Source organism: Tursiops truncatus, chromosome 13, assembly GCF_011762595.2.
Source record: "Tursiops truncatus isolate mTurTru1 chromosome 13, mTurTru1.mat.Y, whole genome shotgun sequence".
In the NCBI taxonomy this organism is placed as follows: domain Eukaryota; kingdom Metazoa; phylum Chordata; class Mammalia; order Artiodactyla; family Delphinidae; genus Tursiops; species Tursiops truncatus.
The window spans coordinates 32158736-32183348 of record NC_047046.1 but is presented as its reverse complement, the minus strand read 5'-3'; the positions used below and the strand labels follow the sequence as shown (position 1 = coordinate 32183348).

The 24613-nt window shown below is 44.6% G+C and overlaps 1 protein-coding gene across 1 annotated transcript in view; it reads right to left on the bottom strand.

Annotated features, from left to right (window-relative positions):
• Positions 1-24613, bottom strand: part of L3MBTL4 (L3MBTL histone methyl-lysine binding protein 4) — a 350477-nt gene that overhangs the window by 151309 nt on the left and 174555 nt on the right. Inside the window, exon 13 of the mRNA XM_033837582.2 lies at positions 18442-18556. Within this exon, the coding sequence (XP_033693473.1) occupies positions 18442-18556 (115 nt within the window). The remainder of the gene's footprint in view (positions 1-18441; positions 18557-24613) is intronic.

Sequence of the window (24613 nt, the reverse complement as noted above, 5' to 3'; positions counted from 1 at the left end):
AGCACTACAAGTAAGGATCGAGCAGCAACATTCTTAGCCTTATTTCAACCCTCATTACCCGCTGCTGGAAAGGATGCAGTTCAACCCCAGTCACTTAGCAAGCGTTTTATGGAGAAATGACATTAGCACCCGGTGGTAATAGCCACTAGAGTGGATACAGAAAAGGAAAACAGATTCAAATGTCACTGATAACAGACAAGAAAGATACATTATTTCTTCTTAACTTTAAAATAAAAACAACCACTGAGGATTATTCATTCATTTAAAGAGATACCAAGTGCCTGTTATGTGTACCCTGGATGCTAGAGATACGGTGAACTAAATAGAAGACATGCCCGCTTTGAGCTCACCTTCTGGTGCCAGAGACAGAGTAAACTACAAATAGAAACAGTGTAGGGCTTCCCTGGTGGCGCAGTGGTTGAGAGTCCGCCTGCCGATGCAGGGGACACGGGTTCGTGCCCCGGTCCGGGAAGATCCCACATGCCGCGGAGCGGCTGGGCCCGTGAGCCATGGCCACTGAGCCTGCACGTCAGGAGCCTGTGCTCTGCAACGGGATGGGCCACAACAGTGAGAGGCCCACGTACAGCAAAAAAAAAAAAAAAAAGAAACAGTGTAGCATCAGTGACGGTGCAAGGGAGGAAGAGAAAGTGACCAGGTGGCAGTGGGGACCCTGGTTCAAGGCAGAGTCATCAAGGAAGAGGTCCTGATGTTCGGACAGGATCCTGTGTGCAGTGAAGGCACGAGCCGTCCTGGGACAACAGCAGGAAGGCCAGCGTGGCCGGAGCCGCGTGGACAATGGAAAGGGCGCAAGAGGCGAGGTGGCGAGGGCCACGGTGAGGCCTCCGCTGGACGCCGGGCTTGACAGGGCACGTCTGAAGGACCGAGTGGGGAGTGAGTCACTGAGGACTGAACTTACTGCAGCCTGTTCTTTGAGCAGTGCTTACTTCTTCTACGCAGAGCTCAGGAAGGGCTACAGGCTGGCTCTACGCTGTGGTTGAGGCATCCGTGCCTGGCATTAAAGCCGTGACCAGGATCAGAGAGATTCTTAACTGCTGGTAGTTAAGGGATGTCTGGAACCTTGAGGTGGGAGCCAGTGATCTGCGATGTTCTGAGCTCTAGTTTTTACCCACGTGGCCCGATCTCCGAATGAACATGACTCACAGGACGCCACCCCTAGGCACCTGCATGCAGGGGAGATGCTGGTTGATACAGAGCAGGTTAAAACTGCACTTCCCTCATGCGAGCTACACTGAGAGCTGGGGAGCAACGTGGAGAAAAGTTATTTCAACCACATCCTTCCCTGAGATGCCACAGTGAGTTTGTGTCCGTGGAGCGGAGGAGAGGCCTGAGGACTGAGCTCTGGGTGACACAACAGGTAGAGACTAAAAGGAAGGAGGAGGGAGGAGGCCGGGAAGCCATGCGCCCGGGGCCAAGGCACGAAGGCTGTGATGCCTGAGGCTTGCAGTGGACAGACACCAACAAGCCAGACTGACCTTCAAGGGAGAAGGGAGAGAAGAAAGGGGGAAACAATGGCATAAACTACTTTTTTGAGGAGTTTTAGTAGAAAAGGTGATATGAAAGTGGGTTGCGGTCAAGAAGGTGTTTTCCCTACTGTTTCTCTTTGAGTGATGATGGGAATGTTTCCGTAGAAGGAACCTGACAATGTAGAAACAGAGGGTGTAGTTGTGGGGAAAGGTCCTTGAGTCACGGCCAGCGAGGCCCGAGCATGGCCGGCCTCCAGGGAAGGAAGGCAGCGCGTGGGGACGGGAGGACCAGCGTCTCCACCGAGAGCTTTTATTTTCTCAGCCAAATAGGCAGTGAGATCATCAGCTGAGATTAAGGGCAAGGAGAGCAACAGGATTAAATCTAGGACTAAACATTTAAAAATAAGCAAACTGGCGAAATATGCACATGTTCTCACTCCAAGTAATCAAGCTTCCGCTATCTTTATTTTGGATGGGAAACTTTTAGGCTAGTATATCCTGTTTTGTTTTGTTTTTTCCCGCCCCACCCCCCAGGAAATTTATATCATAGTTTGCTAAAAAGATTTAATGAAATAATTACCCCAAATGTTGGAGGATGCAAACAATAAGCATATCATTACAACTGAAATTATAGGCTAATCATACCTATTCTCGATCTCCTGATGAAATTAGGGACAATAAACACCTGTTGTGCTATAATAATGAGTTCCTCAAAAAGAAGAAGAAAATAATGTAACCAAACACCATGGTTGCCTGTACTAGGTTTCAGGCTGTCAGATTTCATGATATATAAATGAAATAGAACAATAATTTTCTGAAATGGGAATGCAGTAAAATAATGTTTTAAAAGGATTCTAAAAATGTAAATATCAGCTGATCTAAAAAAGCTTTAAAGTATAACAAGGGCAGTAATAGTAGAAGAGGGTAAACTAACCACCTACCTAAGGCAGGAAAACATTTAGAAGGAGGAAGAGTCGGGAAAGACCAGTGGACCTAACAGTAATCACACTGGTTCCACCTCACAGAGTGCCCTGGGGTAAGAAGAGACAGCAGCGTGGACAGAGCAGACCCGAGAGAGCTTCTGAGCAGCCACGGTGAAAAGTGAAACATGTCACATGGGGGCTTTGCTCCATATTTAAAAGGAGACAGCAGAGTAGCTGGCAAAGATTTTCTTAGCAAAATATAATAAAATGCACTTATCACATGTAGAGTTTTAAATGAGAGACCGAATGGCACAGTGTGCAGCTGGTAAACTACACAAGGATCCTGGGCAGGGAAGGTCTCCTGTCTACGTGCGGACACAGGACCAGGGAGACCAGGGCTTTGCTGGAAAACGGGGCGATTTGGCCCAAGGGACCAGATGAAAGCACCGTAGACCTGGCCGTGCACTGGTCTGAGCCACCGTGAGGAGGATAAAAGGCTGGGAGGAAGTGTGCGTGGTGGTACGTGACATATGGCTGTAATGACATTAAGGACAGAGGGAGAAATACACGTTTGATCCCATACACCTCTCCTTCAAACATTCTAAAGTAAAGAATTTGTACCATCTATTTAAAAACACAAGACTAGGCTCTTTTTTTCATTACTGAATAGCACAGGCCTTCATAAAATGCCAACCTGCCTTGTAACCCGTTTTTAACCTTTCAAAAACTCAGGAAAGTGACATCCTTGATTTATGGAAGGGGAAACTGGGAGGGGTCCACAGAGATCACACAGAAGCACCGAATTTTAGGAGCAGAAGAGTCGTAGAGACACAGGCACACAGAGAAATTGGTTTACACGTAACTGAAGTAAATTGAATTAAACCTACTTCTTTCAATAACTGATAACCGTGCTGTGAGGAACTGAAGGGTAATACAGCATCGAAAAGCATCCAGTACAAATGCTATTTCACTAGACGGTCCTATGTCATTTTTTTCATTATTTTTAAGAAAGAAATCAAAGCAGATGCACTTGTCTTCTAAACCTTAACTTTTATACAAATTCTCTCTCAAAGATAATATAAAAAACCAAGACTACTTTCTTACTTTCCGAAACTCCTAATTTAGCTGATCTTTTATATGAAAACCGCTTTTTTTTTAAATGACAAAAGTGGTGCTTGGTTTATGTAAATGGATTACTCCCACCTAATCTAAGTGAAAATGCTGCAATCCACCCCCTCCTCTCCTCTGATTCTCGTGCATTCTCTCTCCCACTCTCGATTTCATTTCTTGGTTTCTACTTCTCTCTCTTCCCCCCCTCTCCCCCAACTGTGCCTTGTGCAGCAAGATACTAAATAAACAGAAGCCACAAGGCTGTCCTTATTCCCAGGATTTTCCTTATTCATATGAAGGGAGATAACAGACAGGCCTAAAACTGTAAGTAAACCACGGTTGCTTATGACTTGTTTTTGAGCTTTCCCAATCCTTGAGCTAATTTTCCCCCCTTTTACTAAAAGAAGAAATTAGATAATAAGTTCCATTTTCACTGAAAGTGTCACACATGATTTGCTGACTAAAAAATCAAACTGATTAGTTGCTGACAGAAACGTCATCTGTTCTCGTAACCAAACATGTATAAATATAAAAGTTATTTAGAAGAATTAAGCACACCCTATAACTCAAGACTCCAAAGTGGGGTAATTAGAAAACCATCCCAATAACCTGCAGATTACACCTAAAGCAGGTACCACGGCATCCAGTCCCTCCTCAAATTGGCCTTGACCTCGTGTGCCCACACTAAGAACTTTCCTCACCACGGAGCTTTTGGACATTCTTAATGGAAAATGCTGGGAGTCGCTTGAGAAACGCTTTTAAGTATTTATTAATAATTATGTTTCTCCCCATGGTTCCTACTCTAACCCTAAATTGACAGTTAATGAAGTTCCCACGTTCAATGACTTGGGAACAGTGTTGTCAGAACTGCCACGTTTCTAAGGGGAAGGAAGCCTCCCTCCTCCGTCGTGTCTGTAACAGATGCTCCGATGAAACGGGAGGAGCTGCTCACCTTCCCCCCCCCCCCCGCCCCCGAGACCCAAGCCCAGATCACAGTGACTCTGAATCAGGCTGGATTTCAGGCCTGAGAGACAACAGCCCTTCCTGGGTGTGTCAGAGCCCCCCCGGGGAGGGGAGCTCCATGGAGGGGACACCATCGGCCGGGCCTCCACGTGCTGCCGGACGGAAAGAGCAAATAACAGACACAAAGGCCTCCGTTCCGAGAAGGCGCCTGTCGCAGGCTCCGACCACCCCGAGCCTGACTTGCCTCTGGCTGGGCGAGTGTCCCCGGAGCACGGACCCTCACTGCCCTGTCGGTCCGGTCGGAACACCTGGTCAGAGACCATGGACATGGCAGGATCCCAAGAGCCTGGGAGTCCACCAGAGGACAGAGGCAAGGGCACAAAGATGTTCAAATATAGAAATCTCCAGGTCCCACAAAATCAGAATTCCAGAGGCAAGCTTCTGAATCTTATTTCTTAAGTGTTCCCCATCCAGGCTGGGAACCACTGCCCGAGTCCATCCGGTTATTTTTGCAAGGAAGGAAATAAAGGGTTAGAAGTTTAAATAATTAGTGCTAGACCATAACTCGTATTTTGGCGGTTCGGACAAGAATTTAAGCTCCTGGCTTGCAGCTCTGGGCTCTTTCCCTCTGCTACACAGCCCCATAAGTAACTGCTATAATCTCAACTTTTATACGTTTATACACACAATCTTTCTTAGTCAACCATCCCTAGCTTTAAAAGACAGCAGGAGTAGCCACGCATGTCAAAGTCGTCGTCACACACCTGAAATGAACAGAATGAAGTCTGGGTGATCACACCAGGCAGGCCACCGCGGATGGATATGGGAAGGAGCACGAGCTCGGAGTCAGAGACCCCACTCCTCTCCTCAGCCGCCTGCCCCGTGCTCCCCATAATGGGAGCAGACACCCCAGCTCATGATGGCCCGGGTGTTCACAACATGGTACCCACAACAGGACCCTCACCTCACACCCATCACTCACCTCCCCGACCCTGCCGACCGTCTAGCTGGCTGATGGAAGGGTAACCCCCTGTGCTGGCCTTACACAAACACACTCTTCAGTAACTGTGACTGAACACTTTTTTTGGCCTCACTTGCTGAATTTAGAAGCTACCCCTAGAATAAGAGGTGACTCCACTGTGTTGCTAAATTTTCCCTGGATGCCTGGCATTGCATAAAATTTGGTCAGAGGAATTATATTTAAAAAGTCCCCTCCCGTTCTGATGATTTTCATTACAAAACAGGTCCATTGACGTGAAAAAGAGGATGATGACTTCAAAGAAAATGATGGAGGATGTTCTCGCCAATCCAGAAAACACAACGCACATTGAAGAACAGAAACTTGCAAAACCACGTTTCTTTTACTCAGCTTTACAATTCCTCAGGACATAAAGGCTTTTCATGTCCAGGAAAACAGCCAAGTAAACCAGCAATAAGGAGAATGTAGGATGATTCAAGGGCACGGTGTCCTGAAGGAGAGGGTCAGGGCTGCAGAAGGACAAGTGGCATGCTATCAGCAGCTGTGTCCTGCTCAATGCCTTCAACTGTTTGGTGCCGACAGAAATAATGGTGCAGAGAGAAAATGTCTGTGAAGGGATGACGCCAGTCAAATTAGGAGCATTCTAGAGAATGCTCTAGGGCTGGCGAGACGCAGGAGAGGACAGCAGGCCGCTGGCCTGGCCTCGGCAGCTCTGACCGTGCGTCTGCAGCCTCGGCTCAAGGAGCTCCCAGACACGTGGGTCCCGGGAGCAGGGCATGGAGGAGAGGTCTGTGGTCGGGCTGCCGGGTGTGCTGGCACAGAGAGCTGTTAGCCCAAGAAGCGGCCGGTGTCCTGCCCTCTCTGATAATCACAGTGATCTCATGTGAAGTAAAACTCGCTCTTTTGCCAAGGAAAACAATTCTAATTTTTACTTTCTGGCTTAAAATGAATATCAAAACATGGATGAAAAGTAATGTATAAGCCGAAGGCTCTTAGCTACCCAATAATTCTGTATATTTTCAGTTCTATAAGTTTGTCATTTGCAGTATTCATTCAAGTTTAGGTTTGTGTATAAATTTTCAACTTCTTGATTCTTGGTTGCTTAAAATGCAAAGTGAAATGGAAATCAAACCCCATAATCTCCATACAGCTTCTTTTATGATGCAAATATATAGTGTTTATTTTACATGAAAAATATCTGATTCCATCATCATTCCATGGAGTCCTTTACAGATGTATCTACTTATAAAATAAAATGGACAAGTATTTTTTAATCTTTCTAATACGAGGAAAGACAAAGGAACAAAACATCTCCAAGATGCTAACAGCACTAAGCTTGTCTTTAAAGCAACTGTGGAGTTGCCCTCACCTACCTCCAAGCCCTAAGTGTGAGAGAAGAAGTAGGTGTGGACAGGAGAAAGCACCTCAGGAGGAGGAATTTCTGTCTCTTCACACCGAATCCCGGTGCCCAGCTAGCGCTGCAGTGCCCTGCATGACCTCCACCAAGGCTCCCAGAGGTGCCGGGTAACAGGGTCAGCTCTCCCTCCAAGCTTCGTCATCCTGGTCACCAGTGCACAACTATGTCCCAAAGGACTTTCCAAGTCCTGGTACAGTGCTCAGTATACTGGTGATACCAAGTAAACCTTCATTCAGTGACAACAGAAACGCTACCCCCTAAGAAGGGAAAACCTTCCCTCTCCAGTCGTATTTCCAGGCAGGCAGTCGATCACCCAAGGATCCCATCAATCAGGCCCTGTAGGGGGCCAAAGGAATAGGAGTATAATAATTGCATCTTGTCCCCTTTTCTTGAAGGCATTATGGTCTTCTGAAGAGGGTGACAACTCTGTCAGAGAAATCCTGAAAGGTGGACGTCCATGTGCTGACGTCCACAAACCTGGCCCGATGTGACTCATAAACTGGAACAGGGTAAGGACCGGTTTCACCCACTGTCAAACCACTGGGTTATTCCATGACTTTTAGGAGTTAGTGTGCATTTGTTTTCAGTGCCAGTGATGTACCTTGTTTAGACACAATCTATCAGCATCTGTAATGGACAACTAAGACCACCTGGTCACAGGACACCTCAGCTGTGAACGGCGTGTGGCTACGGGGAGCAGGTAACCTGCACAGGGCACCAGAGACCAAGCTTTAGAACAAAGTGAGTGAATCCTGCCCTCACCCCTCCAGCAGGTAGAGTATACAGGACGAGCACTTCAACAAGGAACATTTAAAACAGGAATATCATTAAGACTGTGAGTACATTTTGAAATGTATTATTTTCCCTGATAAGTCTATCATGTAAATCTGTAATTAGGGACTCCTAAAATAGCTAACTTTTTTTTTTTTTTAACACGATATGCTGTAATTGTCTATCAAGTCAATGAGTACTTAGGGACTCTTAAAACTGCTGATTACTTGCTTGCTGTATTTTGGAAGAACGAGTACTGAAGATTCCTTATGAAATTCTCCTTAAAACAGAATGAAATTGGAAATGTGCTGTTACCTGGCTAAGTTAACCATCTTCAATTTTTCCTTGGAAAGACATCTATCCATCATCATATGTATCATTCCATATCTGGATTATAACTGCATTAACTCCTATTTTATAATCTAAGTGAATTTCCATCTCTGACAGAATAAAATGTTTCTAATTCCCAATTCGAAATTGGGTCCCAAATGTTTCTAATCCCGAAGGTCCCAAAGAGGGCTTTATTAATCATTTATTCCTTAATGTAGATTTAAGTCATTTATCTCACTTAACAGGATAAACAATGTGCCAGGCCACATGGTATGGTATTTACGATTCATTCTGTCGTATTTATACATCTGCTGGGTAATGAACTAAATGGAATAAAAATGAGCTATATCTTCTATCAAGTCACGTTCTGTTATGCTTATTTATGTTGAACAGTTAAATAAATTAGCAATGTTCTCAAGGCCCTTAATATAGGTTATAAAGGTTATAGATATTCTTATAGTAGTTTGTACTACTAGTAATATACACTTTAACTTCATAATAATGTTTTGTTTAATGTATTGTGTAATCAAGCATCACAATTACTTCCAAACATAAATCAAGCAGAAGCTAACGAAAGAACGATGACAAGTTTACTTAGACACAGAAGCCAGCTAGGAAATCTCCTCTTTCTGCCTGTCGACTTCCTATTCATGAAAGATTCTTTTGTTAGCTGTGGGGGATGTTTGGCCCACGTGTCCCCTACTAGGGCCTGAACAGACTAATTGCATAGCTACTACTCAAGACCTCACTCCATAAAGGTTGCAGGCGAGAGCCCAGGCTGGTCTCTCGAGATGCTTGTTGTTTTGGCATAAGTTATTAACCAACTCTTAGAGAGAGAAATGGATAAACAGATAAATATTTATTGGAAGCCAGACACTGGGGAAATGCTGACAGACACTCCACTCATGAAGCTGACAGTCTCATGGGGACTAGTGACAGAAAGCAAGGAAACAGACAATTAGAGTAATTACGTATTGTGATATGCACAGAGGAGCAAAGGGAGTGGTGAGATGGAAAATCACAGTGATGTAACATGGCCAGGAAGGCCTTGCTCAGACGGGATCATCTGAGATGAACTCTAAAGGGTGGGAAAGAGTCATATCTTAGAAGAGCAGATGGACTGTTCTGGACAGAGAAGATGGCGTATGCAAAGGCCCTGGGGTGGAAACAATTTGCATTTTAGAAATGGAAAGAAAGGAGTGAGTGGAGCAGAGGGAGGTGAAAGGAAGACAAGGGGGTCAGAGGTGTTGTGTGTTCACCTCACGTTCTCTCTCTCTTCCTGCATTTCCCCGTCTGGTCTCATCCCACCCCCTCCTCAGGCTGGTGCTGAAGTGGGCATTTATTTATGAACAGGGAGCCCCCAGACAAGGCTGGGTGAGGGCCAGCTATCTGCCTCCTTTGGTATACTAAGGAGTGGCTGTGCATCACTAGGAAACGATCCCACATGGCAGAAGGTAATGGTGCAGCAGTGGCCAGTGGCCAAGTTAATGAGCCCAAGGCTGTCCTGCTTCAGCACAGCCTGTGTGGGATCACAAGGGACCCAGAAGTTCATCCGTGCCTTAGTGAGGAAGCTCGGGGTCTCTGAAAGGGCTGGAGGGTAAGCAGAGGCCTGGGGTCAGGATACAAAAGCCACGTAAAGAGAGAGCTGAGGACTAGAGAAAACAGCCAGACCACACAACGTGGGGGCGGCATCCTGGGGCATGAAGATACTGGTCCCCCAGGCCCGAGAAGGATTCCTCTTTACGGATCAGTGAGGCTCATCCGGCCCTTTCCCTAGAAGCAGCTGCACACCCTGTGAGCTGCTGATTTTCACGAGCAACGTACTCTGACTGCAGGCTCTCCAGGCGTAAGGCTGTGATGCAATGTCACCTATTTCTGTGTTTTGCCCCCCGCTTCCCATCACGCCCCCTGCAACGCTGCTGATGCTGCAAAACAGAGGCTGCTGTCCCTTTCTGGAAACCCAGGCTCAGCACTGCCAGAGGCCTCTCCACGGCTGGAACCTCATACCGGCTGGGTCACCCCCCCGCAACCCGCATCTGAAGAGGGGTAACGGGAGTGGAGCCTGACCTGATTATAAAGGTACACACTGTGGATTCAGCCAAGTCAGGAAGAACATTCCGACCAGGGCCAGAGGCCCACCTTTGTCTCTAACAAGGTGGGCAAACCACTGCGTCTCTAGGCCCTTGAATGATGGCTGGGGGATTGACGAGCTCACAGGATTCTGGCAGGTTTATGTTCTACCTCCACATGGCTGGTGCCTCCCAAGGACAAAGCGTTTTTTCTAGTTGGCTGGAACTCTCCGAGAATAAGAATCAGATCCTCTCTCCTACACCTGCTGGGTCCCGCACCCTTGCAGAGAGGGTGGTTCGTTCCTCTCAAGCTGGGATGGGGCATTCACGGCGCCAGCACAGAGGCCAGTCCAGTCTGCTGGGAGGGTCGCCTGCCGGGAGATGCCCTCCCTGGAGGGCTGGTGGCCCTGTGTCACCCACATCCCCACCGGCTCCTGTGAGGGCACATTGGTACTTTGTCATTTCAGAAAAAAAACACTATACTTGCGCTGGTGAGAAACGTCGATTGGTTACCACGTGGCGCGGCCAAATCTGCATTGAATTTAGACGGTGATTCTTCTGTCTCCAGCTACATCTACTTTATTAGAGGCACTGGGACCTGTCATATTTCTATTTTATTACTTCTATCACTACTTTAAAATATGAACAAAACGTTTCCATGCAATCAAATATTTCCTTCTGTTTAACTCTGATTTCTAAAAGGGTGTTTAAAACAAGGCCTGAAGGGGCAGGGGGGTGAAATAAGTATAGACAAACGACCTTTATGAAGTGTAGGAAGTCGGGAAAACGACAAACAGACGGGTCAGACATTCAGCGGCCCACTGTGCACGGCGGACGGGCCTGAGCCATCCTGGTCCATGGGGTGGGGTGGCGGGGGGAGGTCAGCTAGGGTCAGAGGGCCAGGCCAGGTGGCTGATGAGCACACTTGACTCTGGCCCCGCCACAGGTGTTTTTCTGACATGCATCCACCACCTGCAAGAGCTGTGAACGGTCAGAGCAGCAGAGGTGAGTGATACAAAGAGCCTGCCCCGCAGACCTCGTGGTCTCCGGGAGCCGCCGTCCCCCCCTCAGCCTGTGTCTGCAGCCCGAGCCTGCCTGCTCGTGGCAGCGGGGTGAGCCTGCGACGGGGACCGGCAGCGGGCAGCCCCTGCCTGCCGGGGAGAGCCATTCTAGAAAGCGGGACGGCGAGCACAGAGGCACCGAAGCACATCCCACCAGTCTGCGCGCGGGGACTGTGCCGAGAAACAGAGGTGGCTCTGGGGCCAAAGGGTGCAGGCGGCTTGTCCGGGAGGGGACACCTGAGCGAGCCTCAGGAGGTAGCATGCGGCGGCATCCAGCTGCAAGTCAGGAACAGCAGCAGCTCAAGCGGAGACACACAGCTGGCGTGCTGCGGGCAGGGCCAGGCCAGGGCAGCGGGCCGGGCTATGCCAGCTACAACTGGCAGCTGTCATCTACCTCAACGAGGATTAAACCACGAGCCGCTGCAGCTGCTGACCTTCAACAGCCCCTGAAACGAGTTCAGGGTGAACTCTGTGCTTTGGGAAAAACTGGCACAACAGGTCTTCAGACAGTTAGATATTTTCAGGCGCTGATTTTATGAGCCCAATTCTTGTATCTCCTTGTGTCTAGAAAAGCAATAAAATCCCTCATGGTGACGTCTGCTCCTTGTCACTAGCAGTAACCTTCTGCAAAAAATACGTGCTTGCTTGCACGCTTCGCCCTTCACCAAAATCACATCTATACCAACCTTCCCCCTACATCTTTGGAACAGTTTCTCAGAGCTATCTGAAATGCTGTCTTCTGGGCTATGGCCCCCATTTTGCCCCAAATTAAACTTAACTCACAACTCTCATGCTGTGTGTTATTTTTTCAGTTGAGAGCAAGCAGGGAAAAGAGCAAAAACCCTGGCGGGAGCTTCCAGGGGCCCCAGGTGAGGACGCCAGGGCAGGAGAGCGGCAAGAAAAAGGTCACTCTAACGCAAAAGAACAGAGGACAAAATCCTGCGGGACGACGAGGATGAAGAGACAATTCATCTCCCTGAGGACATCAGACAAAGCTTTGGAGAGGAGTTGACCCCTGACTGCAAAGAACTTCACCTTCTGCCCAAATGCTGTGGCATAAACACTGGGCACAAGGAACGCAGAGCCCACCCAGAGGCCAAGGAGCCACCCCTGTAGACGAAGGAGAGAGGCAGGAGCAGACCGGAGGACAGAGGACAGGGCCACGGCCCACACTGGGGGCGAAGGAGCTGCAAGCTGTGCCCACCGACCGGGGAAGGCACACAGGAGAGCTGCTGACACGCGTCTCGTCAAACAACCAGAAAGCTACTGAACGACAGTGGGAATAACTTCATGTCTCTAGTGGTGTACATTTACGACTGCTATTGTCAGTTATAATAAGTATATACTGAGTCTTCATCCCTGTCCTGGCACAGAGCTCCTAAAATCCTTGGAATTTTCTGTGTCTTCTGTTAACATTAATGAGGTGACTTTTGGAAAGCATGGAAGGATGGGGGCCGGTGGCCAAGAGAACCAATCATCAGAGGTTTGGAACTCCCAGACTTCCAGTCCAACCCCCCAAGCCCCGACCCCAGGGAGGGGAGAGGAGCTGAAAGTCAAGTTCAATCACCAATGGCCAATGATTTAATCAGTCGTGCCTCCATAATGAAGCCTCCACAAAAACCCCAAAGGATGGCCAGGTTGGCGACACCCTGAAGACTGGGGGAGAGTGGGGCCTGGGGAGGGCAGGGGAGCTCCGACCCCTCCCCCAGACCTCACCCTGCACATCTCTTCCACAGGCTGTTCCTGAGTTAGATCCTTTTATGATGAACCAGTGACCTAGCGGGTAAACTGTTCCTCTGAGTTCTGTGAGCCGCTCTAGCAAATCAAACCTAAGGAGAGGGTGGTGGGAACCTACAGATCTACAGCTAGTTCCCCGGAAGCACAGGTGACCATCTGGACTTGTGACTGGTGTGTGAACTGGGGATGGGGATGGGTGGGGGCAGTCACATAGGACTGAGCCCTAACCTCCAGTAAACAGTGTTAGACTTGAGCTGAACCATGGGACACCTGGCTGGTGTCGGAGAATTGCTTAGTGTGGGTGAAAAACCCACACGCACATTGGAACTGGGTGCAAAACATATTCAGATTTTTATTTTAAAGAACAGCAAAGTTCTTTCATTTGTAGTTTCATGGGGCTTATGGGGCCTGCTTTTCTTTTTCTTTTTTTTTGCGGTACGCAGGCCTCTCACTGCCGTGGCCTCTCCCGTTGCGGAGCACAGGCTCCGGACGCGCAGGCTCAGTGGCTATGGCTCACGGGCCCAGCTGCTCCACGGCATGTGGGATCCTCCTGGACCGGGGCACGAACCCGTGTCCCCTGCAACGGCAGGCGGACTCTCAACCGCTGCACCACCAGGGAAGCCCCAAAGGCCTGCTTTTCTTCAGTCTAAGTCAGTCATTCTAAATTTTTCAAACTGTCCTACGTGTCATTCCAAATTCGCTCAGAGATCAGCAGCCCCTTTACGGACAGTGCAATTATAACAAAGAACCATACTGGCTGTTTAAGCTTTAGGAAGTAAAGTCAACTCCCAATTTTCTGGATCAATGAAGAGAAACGGCGGCCTAGGAAGCAAATGTGCCTGTGCTCTTCACCCGGCCCTGCTCCTTCCTGTGGGGTCACTGAGCCCAGACAACCAGCAGCAGGCATTACGGTGGTCAAGGCATTTCATCTCCCAAGCCTGCGAGTCCCAGAGGTGAAGTAACTCGCCCAAAGGCACAGGCAGTCAGGGCAGAATGGAAACTTAAACCCAGGTTTTTCTAACTCTGAGGTCTATCATCTTGCTTCTCAAGCTCGGTAAATTTCCAAAGGAAAAAACATCGGGCATCCCATTGCCTGGTGGATTTGTGGGCAAATGATTAATAATATAATAAAAGAAATGAGCTCTATTTAAACAAATTTAGCATTGAATGTGACTGGGATTACAGTTTCCAAACGCTATGACTAAAAAGACTGCCAAAAGGCAATGCTGTAGCTGCCTGAAGTTGGCATGGGCTTTTGGTTCTGATATTTTTATATCTTTTCAAGGACATTCAGGGAATGCAAAGCACAACAGAAAGATCCTGACACCTTAGTGCTAAATCTTAAGTATTTAATTTTGATTCTACTTGTAGAAAAAGTCCACCATGCAGGATTATATCTCAGATAAAACAGGAAAATTGTGCCCGCATGGCCTCAGACAAGGAGATCTCAATCCGGCAGTGGACACAAGGTAAAGTGCCTGTGAGCACCTGGCTGGTAACAGAGGCTGAGAGGAAGTCATCGTCACCTGATCCTACAAGCTGGCGCTCTTCCCAGCTGAATGGGGACATTCAAGTTTCACTCTCAAGAGGCTTTTCACAGTTACCTTTTCAAGAACTTACGTTTGTCCTTTGTGATTGAAGATTATGAATTATTAAATATCATGGTCTTGGCCAAAATACACTGCACAAACATTTCTACAGAAGTGTGGGGCTACACAGCATGTACTACATCTTGGCTCAGTTTCTGCAGTGAGTATAAATATGTTGATTGAGTGACATTAGAAATAGATACAAACTCATTTAGAAAAACAAAGTTTTAATTAAGTCTAATAAAATGTGCACGAGAGGGCTTCCCTGGTGGCGCAGTGGTTGAGAGTCCGCCTGCCGATGCAGGGGATGCGGGTTCGTGCCCCGGTCCAGGAAGATCCCACATGCCGCGGAGCGACTAAGCCTGTGCGTCACAACTACGGAGACTGCATTCTAGAGCCCACGAGCCACAACTACTGAGCCTGCAAACCACAACTACTGAGCCTGCATGCCACAACTACTGAAGCCTGCGTACCTGAAGCCTATGCTCCGCCAACGGGTGAGGCTGCCGCGGTGAGAGGCATGCGCACCGTGGCAGGGAGTGAGCAACTGGAGGGAGACTGCAGGCAGCAGCGACGACCCAATGCAGCCAAAATTAAATAAGTTAAAATAAAAATTAAGCCTTTTTCCAAGCCCTAAACGTTTAGTAGTCTTTGCAATGTTTGATCAATAAAGCTATCATATTATATATAATAAAGCACTCAAGGCAATTGTTGCATCACATAAATATCACAAAAGTAAAACAACAGAGTACAAACAATGTCTGAAAGTTAAAATATCTGAAAATACCTTAAAATATCTGAAAATTAATGTGGGTAAGATGACTTTATCTGCTCATATGTGATAAAATGTTCTGTGTGGTTTTATAGATCTACTTACAAAATGTATTGGGTTGGCCGAAAAGTCGGTTCAGATTTTTAGTAAGTTGGTACGGAAAACCCGAACGAACTTTTTGGCCAACCCAATAATTACTTTGATCTGATTATCAAAGATATTGGACATACACATTTGGTTTGAATTGTATGAGTAAATAAGATCAACGCTTTGACTTAAAATAGCATGGGCAGTAAAAGATGATTTGATGTGGTTGTTTGTACAAATACACCCACAAGAGATGGGACAGGAATGAAGAGGCTACATGTGGTCGATACTGCGGAGCAAGTGCGCCAGCCAGCTCCCCACCACACAGGCACCTGACACCGACTGCAGGGTGTGATTTTCTGTAAACGAAGTTCAGAGAGCAGAGTGTAGCTGACGTATTGTCTTCAGAATCTTATGAGGCCAATGTTCAAGGCACCATGAGTCATTCTGTTTAGTATAAATGAAGTAATTCTGTTCTTGGTGGAAAACGGTGGAAGGGTAAGGCATGAGGTGAGAAGACAGACTGCGACAGGCCTGGTACATGTGAAAGAGTCTCAAGTCTAAAGATACTGCTAAGAGGTTAGATTTGGGTTTTCACAGACTGTTACAGCAGAGAAACAAGACAAGATAGTTAGGAAGCTGTTGCGACATCAATGCTAGACCGTCAAATTTTGTTTTGCTGGAGGACCTAGACAAACCATTTGCCTTTACTTTCCAGTGGAAAAAGATTCTGTGATAAATAAGTAGGCAAATAAATACTGGAGTAGGATTGTGTGTGTGTGTGTGTGTGTGTGTGTATTTTTGCTTTAACGATGGGGCCACGGATGATATATATTGAACCACACTATGAACATGTCTTAAAGTCTAGGTATTTAAAAATTAATAAGACTAATGATGCAGATATGAATAATTACAAAAAATAGGGTTAAACAAGTAACCTATAATAAACTGTATTAATAATAATTAATCCAAACAAACACGTTTATAACCAAAAAGCAAGCACAGCAGTAATACAATATCATGACCAACTGAAGACATCTAATTCCCCCAAATAATAGGGATTCCAATTACTTAAGTGCACATACTCAAAACAGGAGTCTTATAATAGTGCCAGGAATACATGAAAGCCTGACTTAAGAAAAAACTAAATTTAAATATTTGGAAAACTCTAGTCACCTATTCATTTTAGCACAATTTCGAATTTTGTAATCCTTAATAATTCACATAGTTTTAGGTAAAAATGAAAATCTGTAGAATGTTACATCATTTTCTGAGAGCAGCTAACACTAATTGAGCACATCCTGTGGGCCAGGCAGTTTTTGAGGTGTTATGCACGAATTTATCTCATTTCATCATTACAGATTATGAGACTGACACACTAATATCACCTCCATTTTCTAGATGAGGAAACAGGCACAGATCACACAGCTAAGCAAAGCAGTGATACTGAGATTCACAAGTCAGCATTCTGACTCCAGATTTCACATGCTCAACCACTAGGCAATCCTGCCTCTAGAGCCTGAATTTTTAGATTGAGAGGATCAGTGTGACTCACTAACCAGCAAATTGCAGACCATATTCTGCAAACCATTTGTACCTATGATGAGAGCTCAAATGCAATGGTACTGGGAAGGGGAAGAAGGGGTCAGAGATGGGTTCTGAGAAATCAAGAAAGAGGACCATCAAGACTTGATGACTGGCTGTATGTGTGGGGTGAGGGAGGGGGAGGGAGGGAGCAGAGTCTAGCATGACTGCATGGGAAGCAGCAACTTTGGAATCAAGTAGCAACTACGGTAGAAAGACAAGCTTTTGGCTTGGGATGGAGCTGAGGTTCGATCCATAGACTTTGCGACGCTTCTGAGACATCTGGGTCGAGAAGCCAGGTAGGCAGACTGACCAAGGAACAGGTAATGGGTGAGGCGGAATGAAGACAGCTGTCTCTGTACCTGAAACGCTGATCCGGGCCCATCTCCCTTGAAATCCCTACTTGAGAAGCTTACTGGGACAAGGGACAGAACGTGCGTGCTGGTGAGTGGTGGGTGGTCAACATCAACCAAGAGACACCTCCCTGGCAAGATGGGATGCAAGATCAGGGAGAACAGAAAGCGGGAACAGCAAAAAGCACAAAGCGAATGTGCTAACCCTTCCCCCTCCCATGGAACTGACCTTGCTCTCCCTGTTTTACATTCTCTGTATGCAGAGCCTGCACTTGCTAATGCACTGTAAGTTACATGAGGACCTGCACCTTATCCATGTGTAGCTTTTGAAGAATCTAGCGCAATGTCAAAATGTTTGTCAAGTTATTAAGTCAGTAATTCTCATTATTTCTAAAGGAAGTTAAGGATCTCTTTCAAAGACGCAGTTAATCCTTTTAGATCTAAGGTTCAAGCATCATTGGGCTGGTTCATCCTCATTAACAGGATAGAAGGTTACCTTCACCCCAAGAAACCAAAGGGAGGACAACAGAAGCAGTGGGGGAACAAACCAAACATAAGGATGGAGAGTGCTCGCAAAATGTCTGAAACTAGTTATTAGTCATGTCAGCCTAATCTGATCAGAGGAATCCTGCAGATGAAAGAATGAAATATTTTGGTTCGAGGTTTATTAGAATTTAGAATGGTTAATTACCTCCTTAACTTTAAGTATCCAGAAAGACAGAAATAATGAAGATACCGACATAACAGAAGGTTGTCTTTTTTCCAATTTTTACAACTAAATTTTTTTTAATTGCTGAAGTTTAAAATACTTCTGTTCTTCTAAAACTTTTTGAAACCTACTCTATAAAACAAAATCAATTAAGATAAGATGTTTAAGAAAACAAAAAGTACTTCAGCTAAAAGTGAAGGCCCAAATTAGATGGATTTAGACCTGGCTCAGTTTTCCAAACTAAAATGTGGAAAACAAAGATTCTGCCAGACAACATTATCAAAATAATTCCTTAATGTTGATAACTCTTCATTTATATAGAGCATGTCTTTTGAGGCTTAATTGTGAATAACTGGCTTTCAGTGTAGCTATAGTGCTGATTAATCAATTCACCTATGTGATACTGAGCTTTAAAATACTTATAATGACATGAAATAAACAGCATTAAGATAGGCTCCAGGTTACGTATTTAAAAAGCAACACACAAAGAGCAAGATACTCACAATGCGGCACTTCCAGGGGATGACCTGTGACGTCACACCATCCGACTGGGTGAATGTCAGGGCTGTCTGTATCCATCCAGTAGTCATATTTGTGGTCCCAGCCATCAAAATGGACCTGTTGGAAATGAGAATTTAGTAATCAGTATATCACTATGCCTGTGTCAAAATATTAGAGAACATATCTCTGAAATTGAGGTTAAAATTGCTGTAATCGCACATTACAGCTGAAACAATATTGAAACTGTGCTATGAAACAGCTTTCTAATCTAACCACCAAAGGCTGTTGTACCAATTTTTCCAAAAAATTTAAAAAGTTGTTACATTAAAAAATCTGTCGGGACTTCCCTGGTGGCACAGTGGTTAAGAATCCACCTGCCAATGCAGGGGACACAGGTTCGATCCCTGGTCCAGGAAGATCCCACATGCCGTGGAGCAACTAAGCCCGTGCACCACAACTACTGAGCCCACGGGCCACAACTACTGAAGCCCACGTGCCTAGAGCCTGTACTCCACAACAAGAGAAGCCACTGCAATGAGAGGCCCGCACACTGCAATGAAGAGTAGCCCCCACTTGCTGCAACTAGAGGAAGCCCGTGTGCAGCAATGAGGACCCAACAGCCAAAAATAAATAAATAAATTTATAAAAATAAATAAATGAAAATAAAAATAAAATCTGTCAAGGACTGATTAGAATTTGAAAGGATAGGACGAATCTGTTTTCCCATCCAAGATATTCTATGATGTTGTTGAGAGAACACTTCCTGTGCTGCAGTCACTGCAAGAACAATGTCAGCATCCTCAACAATGAGAGTCACCATCTGACACCAGTATAAACCTTACGCTGACGGGAAATATATGGACTAGAGCAAAAGGAAGCAATAAATGTCAAAATCCTGACAAATGAGAGATAGGGCCATTGAACCAAAAGAGGCAAAGAAAGCAGATAATATGTGATGCTAAGGTAGAAGGATTAAGAGCTATTCAAGGATGAAGCGTAAGTTGTCAGGAAACCTGAGGACACGACAAGGTAGAGCCCGGTCCAGAAAGCCTACTGGTCATCGCTGTTTCACATCTCACCTAAAACAACACACACACACACACACACACACACACTTCACATATATACAAATAAGTCTGAGAATAATTAAAATAAAACCCTATTTCTGAAACAAAAAGCAATTACTTCTGAAACTTATCACACTCCATGTTCTACAAGTTTCATAACTTGAAAGAATCAAATTTATTTGTAAAGGCAAAAAAAAAAAAGAATGGTAGTATTTCATTGTTAAATAACTTTACTTATTCTCTCATGTATTTTCTGTTTCTATCAATTAAACGGAGAATCTATCCTTCTCAGTGCAAAAAAAAATTCCTCATTAATTCATACTTTGAATGAAAAGAGCAAGATGTATAATGTTATAATAAACTGAGATGTAAGTATTATTACCCCCCCCAAAAAGAAAGGTAAAAATTGTATGGAGTAAGTGCCAAATAAAATTCCAACATTTTTTTCTCAAGATCCATCTTTCCAAGTAAGTGGTTCTCAAAGTGTGGTTTCCAGACCAGCAGCATCAGTTATCACCTGGACAATGCAAATTGTCAGGCCCCAATCCAATCCTACTGAATCAGAAACACTAAAGGATGGGGCCTAAGGGTCTCTGCGTAAACGAGTCCTCCAGATGCATCTGATGCAAGCTTAAGTTTGAGAACCAGTAATCTCAGGAACAACGTTCAAAACAATACTTCTACCACACTGAGGCTTCTGCACATGACAGAGTAACAGCTATAAAACTGGACAAAATATATGAAGTGGTGATTTCAGACACTGGACAACAGGCAGCACAGAAATGTGATCCCTAAGTGCACCAAGATGAGCCCTGAATGTCAGCCTGGAGACCATTTCCTCCAAGCAGCACAGGGAGGAGAAACATAAAAAAGGAGTTGGGCTGTGCTGAGGAGACAAAGATTATAGTTCAGAGCTGAGGAAGCAGCTGGAAATTGGAGGACAAAGACTGGAGAAGACAGAGCTCCAAGAAGGGGACCCCAGAAGTCTAGGTGGGCTACTCACAGGACCTTAGCCAAGGGCTGGACTGCACATGTGCAAGGTGAGACTTGGTGAAGCCAAGCAGAGAGCAGCTGATACAGAGCTGAGAGTGAGACAAAGACACTAGAGGACACACATCACTGGGAGAGTAGAGAGACCAGAGTGGAGAGAGCTCAATAATACCATGAGAATTTGACCGAGACACCAAAAAGTCCATAGTGTCGGAGTCAAAACCATGTCCTACATAAGGGCTACTCTAGACCAGCCCTAAAAAAGGTTAAAATTAAGCCTCAACAAGATTAAGAAACCGCCAGGAATTAACTGTCTGATAAAACAAACTACCCTTTTTAAAGGAAGACAAATACTCCCAACTCTGTACATTGTATCATTCATAATGTCCAACATAGAATAAAAATTTATTAGACATGCAAATAACCATGTGAATGTGAGCCATACTCATTTTTTTTTTTTAAAAGTAGTCAATAGAAAGAGACCCTGAGTTGACCCAGATGTTGTAGCTAGCAGACAACATCTATTTGTTGTTGGGACTTTAGCTAACAAAATAGGTTCAAGGGTTTAAAGGAAAAATGGTCTTGATGAGGGAACAGACAGGGAATCTGGACAGTGAAATGGAAACTATAAAAGAGAAACAAATGGAAATTCTACAACTGAAAAGCAAAATTTAAAAGTTTCTGGATGGGCTTAACAGACTGTAGCTGGCATGATAAAAAGGTGAGTGAACATGAAAACAGATTCATAGAAATTATTAATCTCAAGTATACACAATAAAAGATTTTTTTTAAAAAATGGGGGCTTTCCTGGTGGCGCAGTGGTTGAGAGTCCGCCTGCCGATGCAGGGGACACGGGTTCGTGCCCCGGTGTGGGAGGATCCCACATGCCGCGGAGAGGCTGGGCCCGTGACCCATAGCCGCTGAGCCTGCGCGTCCGGAGCCTGCGCTCCGCAACGGGAGAGGCCACAACAGTGAGAGGCCCGCGTACCGCAAAAAAAAAAAAAAAAAAAGATTATAAAAAATGAAAAGAGCCCAAGTACTTATGAGATAATATCAACTGGTCTAACATACATGTATCAGTATTTGGGGTCCAGAAGGAGAAGTGAACATGGAGCATAAATAATGGCCAAACAAGACAAAAGTTGAAAGAATAATGTCAAAAAATCTCCCTATTTTGGCCCCAAATGCCAATTTATAAGCTTAAGAAGAACAGCAAAACCCAAGCAAAATAAATAGAAAGGAAAAAAAAAAACTAGGCAAATCATAGTCAAACTACTGAAAATGAAAGACAAAGGAAAACATCTTGAAAGCAGTCAGAGAAGCACAACAAATTACATACAGAAGAACCATGACAGGAGTGTCAGCCAACCTCTCATCAGAGACAGCAGAGGCATGGAGACAATGAAATGACACCGTCAAAGCACTGAGAGGAAAAACACTGTCAACCTAAGATTTTAAATTTTATAAAAATATCCTTCAAAAAGGAGTAAAATAAAGGAATTTTATTTTACTGAAAGAACTGAAAAAGTAATCACCTACGGATTTGCATTACAAGAAATACTGCAGGAAGTATTGCAGCCTGAAAGTAAATATTGCCAGGTGGAACAACAATTTTGGGAAAAAAATGAACAAAGTAGGAAAACCCATTCTATCTGAGCTCTACACTTACCGTAACGCCACAGTCTTCAGACAGTGTTGTTCCGGCATAAGGATAGACAAATATATTTTTGGAACAGAATAGTGTACACATATTGACATCTATATACAGTCAATTGCTCTTCAACAAGCACAAGGGCATTCAATAAGGCCAGTCTTTTCAACAAATGGTACTAGACCCACTGGATATCCACTTGTGAAAACAGAATGAACCCGCTGACAGCTACCTCACGTCCCACGTACAAATTAGTCTGAAATGGATTATAGACCTAAACATAAAAGCTAAAACTATCAAACTCAGGAAGAAACTTAAGATAAAATCTTTATAATAGTAAGATAGTCAAGAATTTCTTAACATAAAAACAGCACTACCCATAAATGAATAAACTGATAAATTCAATTGTCATCATAATAAAAAACTTAAGTTCTTCAAAATCATCATTAATAAAAAGGAAAACTAAGCCATAGGCATTTGTAATACATTTACCTTAGAAAAGACTTAACAACCCAATAAATAATGGGTAAAAGACTTGAAGCTTCTTGGAAAAAAGAAGGTTCATGAATGGTCAACAAGCAGATTAAAAAATCCTCAACATCCTTATTCGTAAGAGAAACCAAAATGACCACCTATTACACACCATAAATTAAATGACTGACGACGCCAATTACTGGCAAGGCTGTGGAGCTCCCAGAACATTCATACAATGTCAGTGGGGCGGTAAAGTTGTACAATCACTTTAGGAAATGGTTTACTAACGTTAAATTGTAAATCTAAATATGTGCCTACTCTGCGATGCCTGGAGATTCCACCCAAAACAGATGAAAATACAAAGCCGTGTGAACAAGTATTCCTTGAGGTTTCATTCAGAACAGCCAACAGCTGGCAACAACCTAAATGCCCAACCCCAGGTGAGTATCCATTCACAAACAAGTGTGGTGTATGCATACAATGACCACTGTCACCAACAAAAAAGGATAAACTGTTGATTCATACATGAACATGCATCAGTCAAACAGACACCATGCTGGGCACAGAGGACAGACTCGGGAGAGCGCACACTGTGCGTTTCCGTTGATGCGAAGCTTGACAACAGTCACAGAAAGGCCTGGCTGTCTCGGAGGGGGCGGGGAGCAGCTCTGACCACGAAGGAGCACAAAGGAACCTTCTGTGGCACTGGAAATGTTCCCAATCTTGATTGGGGTGGTCGTTATATAGGATATACATTTCTCAAACTCATCAAAATCCACACCTGAAATCTCTACATTTTACTGTTTGTAAATTCTATCTCAATAGAGCTATTAACATTTAAAATATTTCTACACTCAGCTGCTGTCATACAGGGCTGGCTGTTCTGATCTGGTACTATATTTATTTATGGTGATATTTCAGCACTCTGGACACAGCCAAACTGCATGTGACTGCCAGTACCAGGCAACTAAGCAGCCCAGCTGTGAAAGGGCAAAACTGGCATCCTTTCCAGAATGACACCTGCTGCTTTGGATCTACCAGTAGACAGAAGTTTATGTTAAGTGTGCATAACGTAGTGAAGGAGAAAGAGAGAATTTTCTCAAGCTTTAATATTTCCACCCTTTCAATGTCCTTCTCTTCTAATTTTGCAATGCAACTGTTTATGTTTCAAAAGCAAGGAAACCACCTCTAAACACAAACAAGGCAGGTCAAGCGCTCCAGCCAGATCCTGCGTACAGGAGAGCAAGGCCTTTCTATTTCAGCTACTGGACCCGAACCTGGGAATCCTACTGTGGACTTTAGATCTAAAACTGAAACAGTAAAAAGATAATATCTTAAAAAAATGTTTCGAAAGCAGATAGACATGACTTTTTTATGTACTCTATTCAACATTTTCCCCTTATGTTCATTAAGAAATATTAAATTATTCTTTCCACGGCTGTATGTAATTACTTACAATGAAAACAGTAGAAATTTGAAATACCCCTTCGTAATCCAATGATATGAGGCACTCTCCCCCACAAGGGCCATCTAAACTTGGAATATATAACCAAATTCTGTATTCATATGTGTCTTTATGAAAGATATTTTCATATCTTTGGATCTTCATAACTTTGGAGGAAAATCGAATTTTAAGAATTCTAACCAGATGGTCATGTTACTAAAGGAGAGTGGCACTTTAAGGATATTTACAAAGAGTCCTTTTGTAAAGCAAAGAACAATTTTGAAAACCAAATCATCTCCAGCACTGTATTTCATACATTTATGATTTGTCACATATTTGGGTTTGCATAAAGCTAAGTAAATATACAGAGCCTTCTTGCTCAGATTTTGATAAACTGGAAAACAAAGGTCAGAAAATCAAATTGGCCACTGTCTCAAGTTCTTATCCCTAAACAGACAGTGATGCTTCCTGATGGTATTACCACTATATGCATTAGTTATCAAAAGGTTGGTAAAATAACTTGGACACTTAAGCACTAGATCAGCATA